Raw genomic sequence first — 13300 nt, forward strand, 5'->3', positions numbered from 1 at the left:
GTAGAATTGCTGGGTATAATGAAGTGGAGCCTTTATTCCATGTAGCTGCTTGTGAGTCCCATTTTCCTTGCCAAGACTGCTGACAGCGTAGTTTTCATTCAGATTTGAGGGAGGTGAAATTTCCAGGGAATCCATTGTGGATCCATTGTATGTACTTATTAAGACAGGACTGAGAACTAAGCTGCCATTAGTCCACTTCCAGGTAGTAACCATCTTGGTCACTGGCAAGAGTCTTGCTATTGCCTGGCTGGCAGCAGAGCTGGTGGACCCAGCAGATTCCATCCTTGCTGTGTACAGCAGGTAGACCTCTGAGCATGTTTTACCCATCAGTAAGCTTGAACTGTGTATACACCCTGCTTGATGCCTCTTTCTGCCAATTCTTTGGCTTCAGACAGTGCCAAAAATAGCTTTCCTTCAGGCTTTTGGGGTACTTGTGATCCTTGTTGTAACATTTCCTTCCCAGGGATGACCAAAGGACAGCAGTGGTTCACAAGCAGGGTGTGTGACTGATAGCAGACAGAAGGTCTGGCCTCCCCTCAGATTTCTAACCATGACCTCTTTTGACAGCGTGACTCACCACTGGGATGGGGAACCAGCTGCAGTCTGTGTGGGTCAACCATAATTATCACAGCTCCTCTAACTCGTGTTAGATTTGTCACTTATTTCCTGTGGAGCCTCAACAGTGGCAATCAGTGTCCCACCACCCTCCTTTAAAATGAAGTAGTGTTTATTAGAACAGAGGCATGTATTGTGTTGAGTTGACATTCCCCTAAAACACATTCTGTGCTTCACAGCCTGGCCATGTTTGCTGCAGCAGATGTGTCTTCCCCACAGAGATGCTTTGTGTCAGAGCTCAGCCCTGCTGCAGCAAGGGTCTGTATAAATCTCTCCTTGCAGGCAGCTGCACCAGCCACGCCGTGCTGGTCTGTTCTCCCAGCATCAGCCAAACCATGTCTGCAGGTTGTCAGGATTGTCCCCATTGTGCTTCAGGTGATAACCTGGAGGTTGTTGTCTGGGAAGCTGTTGAGTGGCTTTCCCGTCAGGGCACGCTGAGCTCAATGATGTGTGTGTGGAGTTTCCCTGCTCTCCCAGCCCAAGTCCTTAGTGCAACTGGAGAGCTGAGTCTGGCAGAAACATGGGACTTACATGTCACACACAGTCATGCAACCAGAGACATACAATTAAGGTTTTGGTGTTTTTAGAGGTTTGCGCAGCTGTGCCACAAAAACTGAACAAAGCCCAAACCAGGCTAATTTTCTGGGAGTGTTTTACTGCCTGTTCTCCCTTCTGCCCCTCCCCTCCATCCTGACCGGTAACTCCACTTCCTATTCCCAGTTTTCACTCTCAACATTTGAACTAAGTGCTGTGAGAGGAGTGAGTTGGTCACCCATTCTGTCCTGCTCCTGGCTCTCCTGTAAGCCCATGATGAGACCAAGAGGTATCTTAAAGGTGGACTCAGGGGGATCACCTGTGTTCCTACATCTGTAGCCTCCACAGTTCCTTTGCTGTAAGTGACCCTGCCTGAAGTCCAGTTTCCCTGTTCTTCAGTGACTTGAGCAAAACATCCACCTGTCTGGGGAGAGACACGAAATGCTCGTTGCCAAGATAATGCATTCCCAGGTGCCAGCCCTACATGTCCTTCACTAACAAAGTTGCCTTGAATTTCAGGTCTGGGGATTTGATTGTGCTGAGGTCTCAGAGCAGCTCATTTGCTAACGTGCTGTTTCCCCTTTAGGGAATTCCCAACGAAAGCTGGAGGTTGACCAAGATTAACGAGCGCTACGAGCTGTGTGATACATACCCTGCCATTCTAGCTGTGCCTGCAAACATTCCTGACGAGGAATTAAAGAGAGTGGCATCCTTCAGATCAAGAGGACGCATACCAGTGAGTGGGACTGAAGAAGCCACTTTGATGTGGTTTTGTTACACATACCTTTGGGCAATAAGTAATACCAAGATCAGGCTGAGTGGATTCCAGGCAGCAAATAAATGGTCAGTGGATAATAAAAGTGACAACAACATGTTTGAGGACATAGAAATCAAGAATATCTGCTGAAAGCACTGTTGTTAAAGAGATGTAGACTAAACCATAATTAGAAGATAAGATAATTCAGCACAACTCAGACCAAATCTCAGTTCAGTTCCTGGGGAGCACAAAGCAGCCCTGTTTGGCTGTTTACAATTGTCTGGCCTACTCTGAATTACAGGACAGAGCAATACGTAATGATACTCTTGATGAGAGTGCTTATTAAATGAGTTTAAGACAAAACTCATTGTTCTGATGATTATTTCAGAGGTAACTGAAAAGGTACTGGTTTACTTCCCAAGTCTGTGGAAAATTCAGCCTGTTCCTAAAGTACTTAACTTTTATATGGTGTAACATAAAGTAAGACATATCCCACATAGTAACTCACACACCAGCCAGAAAAACAGTCTGCATCATATTTTACAGTCAGAGTTAAACAATTTCATCACCTTTTGTTTATTAAAACTTTGGGAATGCCACCAGAATGAATAAGGGCAGAAGAGTTCTTTCTTTAATTCAGTTGTGATTTAATAGAATCCAGCCTTCTGGAACCCACTAACACAGGATCCCAGAGCAAGCCATTACAGGTAATTCACTTCACTGGTTTGATGAACCTCTTTTTTCCTTAATTTATTTCCTGTTTGTTTCCAAAGGTCTTGTCATGGATTCACCCAGAAAGTCAAGCAACGATCACTCGCTGCAGCCAGCCCATGGTGGGAGTGAGTGGCAAGCGAAGCAAGGAGGATGAAAAGTATCTTCAAGCCATCATGGATTCTAATGCTCAGTCCCATAAAATCTTCATTTTTGATGCAAGGCCTAGTGTGAATGCTGTAGCCAATAAGGTCAGGTACCTTTCTCTCTGTCTGAAACTGTAAATGTAATCATTTAGAGTACATTTCCCACCACCATTTCATATTATTCTAAAGGATCACAAAAGGGTTCTTCCACTGCAAAGGAAATCTGCATGCAATGATCTGATTCTCTAGACAGACTTTTATACCTGCACTGGTATCTGTAAGCTATCAGTGTGACTACTAATGATCCATTATATTAATCTACAATGGGAAATGAGATTGGATGGGGAAAAATATCGAGGTAGTACTGAGGTCAGACTCTAGCACCCTGGATCTTGTGTATCACATTTTTCAATTTATATGGTTGAAAGACTGCTTCCTCTAACAGCACCAGAACTTTGTCCCTGCCAACTGTGATGGGAGCAGGAGATAGTCAGCACTTCTGAAAATCAGACATCAGGATTTTTAATTTCAAAGTATAACTGGGTATTGCTGATGTCAAGGAGTGTTGCTGTGTTCTTTCTGCTGTTATAGAATCATAGAATGGTTTGGATTGGAAGGGACCTCTAAAGGTCATCTAGTTCAACCCTCCTCTGCCATGAGCAAGGACATCTTCTGCTAGATCAGGTTGCTCAGAGCCCTGTGCAACCTGACCTTGAATGTTTCCAGGAATGAAGTGTCTACCATTGTTCTGGGAAGCCTGTTCCAGTGTTTTACCACCCTTATTGTGAAAAAATTCTTCTTTATATCTAGTCTGAATCTACCCTCTATTACTTGCAAACCATTACCTCTTTCCCTATCACAAAAGGTCCTACTTAAACATCTGTCCCTGTCCCTTAAACATCCCTGTCCTCCATGTGCCTTAGCACATATTCTAGAAGGATCTGTTCCATGATCCTCCCAGGCACAGAGGTGAGGCTCACAGGTCAGTTGTTCCCAGGGTCTGTCATTCTGCCCTTCTAAAATTTGTGTTTGATGTCATCACTTTAAGCTTTGTTTCAATGATGAGCTGCTTTGTTGCACTAAAGCTCGTTTTCCTTCTTTTTTTTTTTAATCTGCCTTTCCCACTACTTAGGAAAGGCAATTAGTGTGTGAGTTATACTCCTCTGTAATGGTATGGTACATTTTAAATGATAGAATAGCAAATGTAATGAGTTAGCAGCTTTAATGTGGATAAACGATAATTACAGAGGAAAAGAAGGCTTGTAATGTGATATTCTTTGGTAAAAATTGTAGCGTTCATTAGCTGTTGCAGAAGAGAGACACAAAGTGTGGGCCTGTACATGTTTGCTCCCAACTGTAAGATCAAGCCAATGTTTTTTCCCTGCTTTAGATAGTCCAGTCACTGGGGTATTTTGTCAGCTGCTATTTGCTCAGGACAAATGACTGGGACAAAGTATAAAATATGTTTTTGCATAATGATTTTTTTCTTCAGGCTAAAGGAGGGGGCTATGAGAGCGAGGACGCCTATCAGAATGCAGAATTAGTGTTCCTGGATATTCACAATATTCATGTTATGAGAGAGTCGCTGAGAAAACTGAAAGAAATTGTGTATCCCAACATCGAGGAGACTCATTGGCTGTCTAATTTAGAGTCAACTCACTGGCTAGAGCATATCAAGGTATGCATGTCTGCATCTACTCACTGCATGTGGCTGAGCAACCACAAGTCCTTACCTGCCTGTTCACTGGGAAAGATATCCAGAGCTTGCTTCAGGATTTTCAATTCCTTGTAAATTTAAAGACTTACAATTTGTTTTCCATTTATAAGCAACTAAAACTGTAGTTTCTTGGAGTGAGGAATCTTAAGGAGATGGGAAGAGAGACAAGAGAAGGGTCTGGGACACTGAAAGATGGTGTTTTGGAAGTGAAGGCTGTTCCACAGTTGATGTGTAGCTGTGAAAGCTGTGCTTAGAGCTTAGGAGTTTCCAAGCTCTTGACTCAGGTCCTTGACATCCTGATGTTATTGCCTGGTCCAGACAAGCAAGTGCTGAGAATTTGTGCCCTGTCAGCCTTTCAGGAATCCAAGCAGAGTCAGAATAAGGAGGCAAAATGTTTTGGCTTCTACAGATGTGGGTTTTCAAATGGTGTTCTTTCTCTTCTAAAAATTGCCAGCTTACATTGTTGCTCTGCTGATGCAGATAGGGCAGATCTGCTCCTGGGGCAGCTGCAAGGTGATGGCCATGTTGTGTTCCTGTCAGTCACAAAATGCTGCATTTAAATCCTGACTTGTCCAAGGACTGAGCTTAATGCAAGGACTTCTAGAGTTGTGCCTACACTACAGTTTGGATGTGTCATCAGCTTGCTGGAACAAAAAATGTGTTCACTGGTTTGCTGTCCTAGTTATGAAGTAGTTGGAACTGATTTACCATTCTCCTTGAGGCAAACAGAGCCCTTGGTTTGTCCTGTGCTGTCACTAGCTATTTTTCATTTATAGTTTCTGTTCCAAAGAGATTTTGTAATTTGTTTTTTTCCTTGTCCTAGCTCATTCTTGCTGGAGCCCTTCGGATTGCTGACAAAGTGGAATCTGGGAAGACATCTGTGGTTGTACACTGCAGTGATGGCTGGGACAGGACAGCCCAGCTCACCTCTCTCTCCCTGCTCATGTTGGATGGCTACTACAGAACTATCAGGGGCTTTGAGGTGCTGGTGGAGAAGGAGTGGCTGAGCTTTGGCCACAGATTTCAGCTGGTGAGTCACTAGCCTGTGGAAGGCACTGAACAGAAAGTTATTGTCCCTCTTGAAGGATTTCAAGGGAGTTTAGCCTTTCCTGTGAGGAGTTTCCTGCCTGGGCTTGCAAAAGAGAGATGAATACTGATGCTATTGTTTTCAACCTATAACTCCTTTCATCTCTTAACCTCCTTGGGACTGTATTGGTTAGATACAAGGAACAGGTGGTATTAAATCTCTCTAACTGACTAGTGTCTGACTAATAATGTCATGTTCCCATGCTTAGATTTAAACTAACAGTGTGGTTTGGGTTTAGTGCTGGCATTTCTGCTGGGAGTTGGCAGAGACCACTGGGGTATTTTTTGTCTTTCTTTCCAGTTCAGTCCATTTTCTGAGACTGCTTGGGCACCGTCATGTAAGAAGTGCTTTGGTATTGAAGAGGTTGGGGAATTTGTTTATAGCCTTGACCTCACATTTTCTCAGGCACGCTTTGCTTTTGGAGAGGCTTCTAATTATTTAGGTGAAAGAGCAGCAGTTTGAGCCTGGACCAAGAGTAGCTTGTGGTTGTGTCCTTGCAGTTGGCAGAGAGGCAGCTTTGTGGGCTTGTGACACAGCAATTTGTTATGGTTTGCCCTGATGGGAATTGAGAGAGCCTTTCAGTAGTATCCTTTCAGACTTTGTTCCTATTGTGTTTTGGTCATAGCTGTTCTCTAGTGGGTATTTAATTTTGCAAGGGCTAGAACAAGGTCTGTGTACAGCACTTGCTGTGGTGGGTTGCACTGTCAAATGCTCTGAGGAAGGTAGGGAAACTGAGGCACTAAAGCAACTGAGGTTCTGCTGCAGCAAAACTTGTTATCTGGGGTTTGAACAACAAGTGCTTTAGCTTTTTCACTGTCTAGCCAAGGAAGATATTGACAGTGATGTGCTTTGGTGAGGGGAGAACAGTATTAGGGATCTCTGTTACTTAGGTTTTTGTGTCTTTGTTGGGGCTCCCGGGTAATATATAACCATTAATGTACTCTGCTAGTTCTGAGGAGTCGTGCCTCACATGTGTTGGCCACACAGCATGGCCAGGGTTGGAGGCCTCCTTCTGGGAATACTGTCATTACTGCCTCTCTGGAGGTGGCAGGAGATGGGCTGGGCTGGTGTTTGTACAGCTCTTGGAAGCCGCGAGGTGTTGCGTGACGTTTATCGCCGCACGCCGTGTCTGTAGGTAGTGTTTGGGTCTAGCACGCTCTACTACTGAAGTAGCCAGGACAACAGCTGCAACTGAAGCAAAAAGCATTCTCATTTTTTTTCCTTCTGAACTTTAGCTATTAACTGAAATCAGTGCCAGCATAGCATCTGGAGCCTCTACTCAAACAACTCTTGTTTTAACTTAGCATGAAAATATCCCCATAAAGAATTTTCACTTCAAAGACAAAGGGAGTAGCTGTCCTTTACTCCTTTACCCACTGATATGGACAGAGCAGTATCAAGACTCATTTGAAGTTTTTTAAAGCTGTCGGTAAAGGTTAGGTGGCTTAGTGCAGACCCCAGCAGTTTCCCTGTGAATCCTTGTGTGATTCGTGTTCTTTGTCCTGCTGTTTCAGAGAGTTGGCCATGGGGACAAGAATCACGCGGATGCAGATCGCTCTCCTGTCTTCCTGCAGTTCATCGACTGTGTCTGGCAAATGACAAGACAGGTAAACTGCTGCGTGGCACTCATGTCCACAAAGCCAGTGAGCCAAGACATGGCACGGTGTCTGGACACAGGAATGGTTTTCAGGCTGACCTGTGCAGGCTCTCCTTCCTGGGCTTGTATTCTTATTTGATTCTAGCAGTAGGCTTTTTGGGAGTCTGTTTAGCAAAGAGTCTGAAGGCACTTGCTAATGTCAGTCCCTAGCATGGAGGGTGCAGCAGATCCCTGTTGCCTCTGCTTGAGCTGATCCTGTGACCAAACCTGCAGCAAGACATGCTCCATTTTAACTTCTTCTGAAGGCAGATGTACTGCTCCCAATTCATAACATGATGTACAGAGCTGAGTGCCTCACTTCATACCAGGCGTGGCAGAGGTACAGTCCAGGAGAGAGCCCCTATGTCTGGGAGGTTTTTCCCCAAAGTATGTGGAACATGGAAGGTTTTTTGTGCCTTCTGTGACACGAATGTCGGCTATGTCATGCAGTTCACTGAAAAAAATTTAAGCTCATTGTGGGTTAAACCAGGAGAAATGGAAGAGAAGGATTACACTATATTTGAAGGTGTACCACATCCATGCAGAGAGGCTTTGCCATCATCAAAATCTCTTTCACTGTGGTCTCCTTGGATTGCTTCTGCAGCTGGTATGGTCAGGATGTTGCAACTGGGGCAGCCCAGAGGGAGAAGGGTGGTTGTGAGGGAGGAAGGCCTCCTGCTCTCCTCTCCATCACCCCACCATGTCTTTGCAGTTCACTGCATGTGTTCTTATTGACCCTTTGTGGAGATTCAGTTGTCCTTGTCTCAGGTCAGATTGTTTCTGCACAGAGCTCAGCGACAAACAAGGCCTGTGCCCATACACCTTTTCCTCCTGCTGGCCTCTGTTGCAAGGTGTCTCCCTGCTGTTCCCTCTGGGAAGGGCTGTTAGGCACCCAGGTTATTTTCATTTGGCCCTGGGAAATTTCCACTTTTTGAATGCATTTATTTCTCGTGTGTCTTTTGTTCACAGTCTGGCTGTATGGCTTGTCATGAGGGACAGGCAGAGAAGAGCAAGCTCCAATTTGAGGCAGCACTGAGTGTGTATAAACACAGTGCTCAAACCCTTCAGACCTCTGGCTTTTGCTCAAAATTCCTCTCTGCACATGCAAAGCAGCTTTCCAAGAGGGAAACTCTTGCTTCTGGAAGGAGCAAATATGACCCTGACTATCCAGCCAGGCAGGAAACAGGGACAGATCCTGTTCTAGAAATCAAGAGGCCAACTCCTTACCAAGACCACAGCATGAGAGAAAGTTAGTTTTCCTTTTTTAAAATCCCAGCCTAATTTTCTGTTTCTGCCTAAAGTTCCCTACAGCATTTGAGTTCAATGAGTACTTCCTGATCACCATCCTGGATCACCTGTACAGCTGTTTGTTTGGGACTTTCCTGTGCAGCAGTGAGCAGCAGAGAGTGAAGGAGGTAAGACAGCTTCTCTCCAAGGGAAAAGCCTGTTCCTGATTGTTTTAGCTGGCCAGATATTGCTACAGAAGCTGGTTCCTCACTCAAAGGTAGTTGTAAATGTGGGTCTGGGAAATGCCCCCTTCTCAACAGCTGGGACTTGTAGTATTTTCCTCTTTGCACAAACTGCTCTCTATTGGAGACTTCATGTTTCAGAGCAGCACCATCTCCCTTCTGGACACTCTGTCTGCTTCCAGTTAGTCTCTAGTGGTTGAATAGCTCCTGGCGTCTCCCAGGTAGTGGAAACGCAATTTTGCTTTGAACTTCAGTTTACTGTAGCCTCCTCCATGGGAACTGGTACTTTTTTGACATCCCTTTTCTTTGAAGTGGTCCCTTTAGGGTGCTTTTAACTACCAAGTGTGCACTGTCATTCTGCACACATGGGTTACAGCAAGTAACTGGTCTTAATGTGTGTTCTTGCTGTGCTTGCATCTTTCTGGGAGAGGACAGCTCTCCTACTATTAGGAAGGACGTGCCTCTCTGTCCTGCCACAAGGCAGCTCTGCCCTGCAGTCTGGCCGAGGTTTGTTTGCCCAGGGAGGAGTGTAGAGGTGTGTACATTCAGACCCAGTCTGGAATTAGAAGGAAACAGTGGCACTCATTCTGTTCACCTACCTGAAGATGAAGCATTCTGTCACCAAAGGCTGCAGCCTAACAGCACAGAGGGCAGTGCTGTGTGGCTTGATGTGATTATATTTGATAGAACATCTCTTAAAAATAATCATAAAAATTAACTGTAATGTTAGAGGGACAGCATTTTATTGTAGTGAAATTAGTGTCCCTGTTTATCTGGAGCCCACAGTGACTGAATAATTGTCATTTCCAGAAAAGAAAATCTGCATGCTGTTTGCACGTGGGTTTGGGTTTTTTTTCTAAAGGCCTCAGCCCAGTGAAGTTCTTAGTCTAGAAAGTACTTCAACAGTGGTTTCAGTGGGAGTATTCACAGGCCTAATTATTCCACTAGATCAGGGCCTAAGTCAAATGTTTTTTTTTTCTTTTGCAATTAAATACTCCAGCAAGTCCTCCAGGAGCACTTTTGAGAAGTGAAGTTTAACTAAAGCACTGAGAGTTCACATGCCGGTGTCCCCTCACTGTACCAAGGGTGATTCCTGCTCTGTCTTGGCAGCTGGGTGGGTCAGAGGGGTTGTTCTGTGCCAGTGTGTGTGCCTGCCTGCATCCCTGTGCTTTGAGTACAATAACCACATCAAAAGAACAGTTTGGGGGGATTTTTAAGCTACAAAAAAAGGCAAACCAGCTCCATATTAATGACAGGCATATGTCTGTGCTGCTGTAGTTTGTAGATAGCCGGGATTCGTATGGCAAATAAAGCCGCCTCCACCCCCTTCCCTTACAGAGCCTTCCAAAAAAGACTGTATCACTTTGGTCTTACATCAACAGCCAACTGGAAGACTTTACTAACCCCTTGTACGTGAGCTACTCCAACCATGTCCTGTATCCCGTGGCCAGCATGCGCCACCTCGAGCTGTGGGTCGGCTACTACATCCGCTGGAACCCCAGGATGAAGCCTCAGGTACATCTCTTCCTACTTCTGCTTCCCTCTCTCGTAGTACCAGTGCTGTTGTTTTGGAGGTTGAGACCTTTAGGTAATGTACAAACTTACGCTGCCACTGCTTGAATCAGAAAACAAACACCTGAATTCAAATGCCAGCAAGAGCAAGCACCACCTTGAGCTTCCTGGTGCAGGTGCTCAGCTGGACATCACCACCTTGTGAAATCTGCAGGAACTGAAGATTCCCAGCAATTTGGGAAATTTCTCACTTAGAATATGGGAAAAATTATCTGAATTCTCTATACGAAAGAGCTTAAACCCCTAAGACTTCTCTGGATGTGGGATTCTAGATAGGCGTTTTGGGGTTGTGTTTAAATGGTGTGGGAACCTGCTGCTTGCTTGGGCTGCCTGAGGCACAGGGGCCTGATAGCAGCCATCTATCTTACACCCCTGACCCAAGCCAGCAAGGAAGCTGGCTTGCCCAGGGCAGGCACCTCAGACAAGCAGGCTGAGCATGACCCTGACTGCTGACATCATGTTTTAGTAGGAAGGGACAAAAATTCCCAGACTGCCTCAGTGCCCATCTGCAGGTAACAGCTTTGCAAATCTGCGCCATTAGAGACAGGAACCCAGCAAACACTTTGCACTACCAACTGTTAAACAGTCAGAATTATCTGAAAATACTTAGAAGAACCTGGTTGGGTTTTTTCCCCCCCAGGCCCCTGAAATTATATCCTGGCTGAGATACCATGGCCAGTATTCCCCCGAAGTCAGAGATTAGAGTTTGGCAGTTGTCATCTTCCACAATACGTACAGACTGTTTCGTTTAGCCACCATTGCATTATGCATGTTGGACCCAAATGAGCATCCCAAAGCCAGAGCAACCATTCAGGTACCTGTGGGCTGGAGACTGATGACACTCATGTACCTCCCCTCCTTCCCTCATACCTGTGTGTAAGGTCAGCAACAGTTTTGTGCTTTGGGCTCCCAGCTGACTTCCATGCTGGCCTCCCAGCACTCAGCTACACCTTTCCTTGCAGGAACCTGTCCACAATCGCTACAAGGAGCTTCTGGCCAAGCGGGCTGAGCTGCAGAAGAAAGTGGAGGAGCTGCAGAGAGAAATCACCAACCGTTCCACCTCATCCTCGGAGCGAGCCGGCTCTCCCGCACAGTGCGTTGCTCCCGTACAGACAGTTGTGTAATATAATACAGACTTGTTTTTTTGCTGAGTACCTTCCCAGGACCATGGGGGCAGCTTTTCTTAAACCGCCTGGATTTCCAGCATGGTGCCTGGGAGATGCCAACCTATTTATTTATTTCTCTCCAGGGTAATTTATTAGTACTGTAGCACTAGAGGAAGCTTAAAGCAAAAACCAACACAGACAAGGCCCCCTATGCAATTAACCTTCTCCGTGGCTAGCTTTTAATACGAGCCAACTGCACTTGCCACCTGTAAGAAGCCTGGAGCTCACTCTTTGTTCACTGATGTGCTGGGACTTGCTTGGTTTTAAAGAGACTGTGCACGAGAATGAAGCACTGTGGAGGAAAGATGTCTGCTCTGAAGTTTGAAAGGCCAAACCTGACTTTGTATTGGAGCCTCAGATGCAGCTGTGATGGATGACCCCTCCACACAGCAGAGTGAATGAGGGTGTTTGCCAGCACACCTGGAAACACGTCATTCCCTTCACCTCTACCTAGAGCATAGGAAGCCATGTAAATGATGCCTTATTTAAAGAAAGGGCAGCTTCTCCCAAGAAAACACGGCGGTAGAGGAGCAACATACAGGACTTGATTTTGTAGGACAACGTTTACTTCCATCTCTGCAACTTTAGAATGTCGCTTATGGTTTACAGTGGGTGTGCCAGGATGCAACTTAAGCGCCCTTATTTCTGAAGGGGGGAGCAGAGCGTGGCTCCCCTGGGCTTTCCACAGCTCCTCTGGCCTCCAGTGCCTCACAGTGATCAGGGGAAAGGTAGTGGAATACCAAGGGGCACATGTGAACTGCTGGGATCAGCCATTGCATTTTGCTTCAGTAAGCATAATTAGTGATTTTAATGCTTCTGTGCAGGATTATAGTGGTATTATGTGGCAGGATTATAGTGGTACTTATGGTATTTCAGCTTTCTGTTGACTAATGGAAGCAACTGTGCATCAACCAAAGACGCCTTTCTGCCTGCATTGCAACTGCTGCTTACAGTTTTTCTGGCAGACTGAACAGCTTAGCCATTTTCTAAACCCTTTTTCCTCATAGTCTGCTTCAAGAACTGGTGTCACTCAACTAAACTCAAGTTGAAATTCAATTTTAATACAAAAATTTACTGTAGGAGATAAAACACAGACTTGGTGAAACCATGACTGCCCCCTTGCTCTTCCAAACAGGTAAGCACAGGGCTGCAGAACATGGGGCTCACAGCAAAGGCAGTTAAATACATGCAAGGTCTTCACTCCAAGCTGCTTCTCCACCTCTGTGCTAAGAAGGGGCACTGTTTGGGGGGGTTCCTGTGTTGCTCCTTTATGACAGAATCCCAGACTGCAGTCACCTGTTTAAAATACCTATTAGCATGCTGCTTCATTCAGCTGCTATGTCACTAGAGGATTTTTGGAGAGAGCGTAAGAGTAGACCCATTTCAACCTAAGACTCTGCCTTTCAAAAGCCACATGCCTTCCAAGACAGTCAACACAGTACTTTCCTCCTGCAGTCTCCACTTCTGCCTGCTCTACTGCTGCAATCACCACACCGTGCTTACAGAGAAATCCACAGCCACCTTCCAACAGGATGAATAACAGGCTGCACAGCATCACCATGTTTGTTATAGGGTGGCCTGTGACATTGTGGTTCAATAGTGCAAAGAATCAACACAAAATACGTTCTAAGGACTTGGATTTGCTTTGAGGTTAAAGGGCAGGTCTGCTCTTACGTACAATCATTATATAAGATGGTTTAAAGCATTATTCTGTATTAGCAAATTGACTATGTGTGTATATTTTGTTTCTTGATGAAGGCTGTTTGGTTTCCTTAACACTAATAAAAGCTGATAAATGGATAAAGTTCCTGTGCTCTTTATTTTCAACTATGTGGTTTTCCAAAGGACTTGCAGGACATGCAAACATTAAATAGCACTGCAAGTTCAGTA

At 45.3% G+C, this 13300-nt stretch overlaps 1 protein-coding gene across 3 annotated transcripts in view; it reads left to right on the plus strand.

The window, feature by feature from the left end:
- MTMR2 (myotubularin related protein 2) overlaps nt 1–12240 on the plus strand; it is a 60434-nt gene extending 48194 nt beyond the window's left edge. For all 3 annotated transcript variants that reach the window (XM_085064668.1, XM_085064678.1, XM_085064687.1), the window contains 8 exons: nt 1736–1885; nt 2680–2868; nt 4256–4441; nt 5304–5510; nt 7082–7174; nt 8505–8618; nt 10011–10187; nt 11207–12240. In XM_085064668.1, coding sequence (XP_084920794.1) covers nt 1736–1885; nt 2680–2868; nt 4256–4441; nt 5304–5510; nt 7082–7174; nt 8505–8618; nt 10011–10187; nt 11207–11368 — 1278 coding nt within the window. In that variant the 3' untranslated portion in view covers nt 11369–12240. The remainder of the gene's footprint in view (nt 1–1735; nt 1886–2679; nt 2869–4255; nt 4442–5303; nt 5511–7081; nt 7175–8504; nt 8619–10010; nt 10188–11206) is intronic.
- The last annotated feature ends 1060 nt before the right edge of the window (nt 12241–13300 follow it).

The sequence above is a fragment of the Lichenostomus cassidix genome, chromosome 1, assembly GCF_008360975.1.
Source record: "Lichenostomus cassidix isolate B80296 chromosome 1, HeHo_3.0, whole genome shotgun sequence".
Lineage (NCBI taxonomy): Eukaryota > Metazoa > Chordata > Aves > Passeriformes > Meliphagidae > Lichenostomus > Lichenostomus cassidix.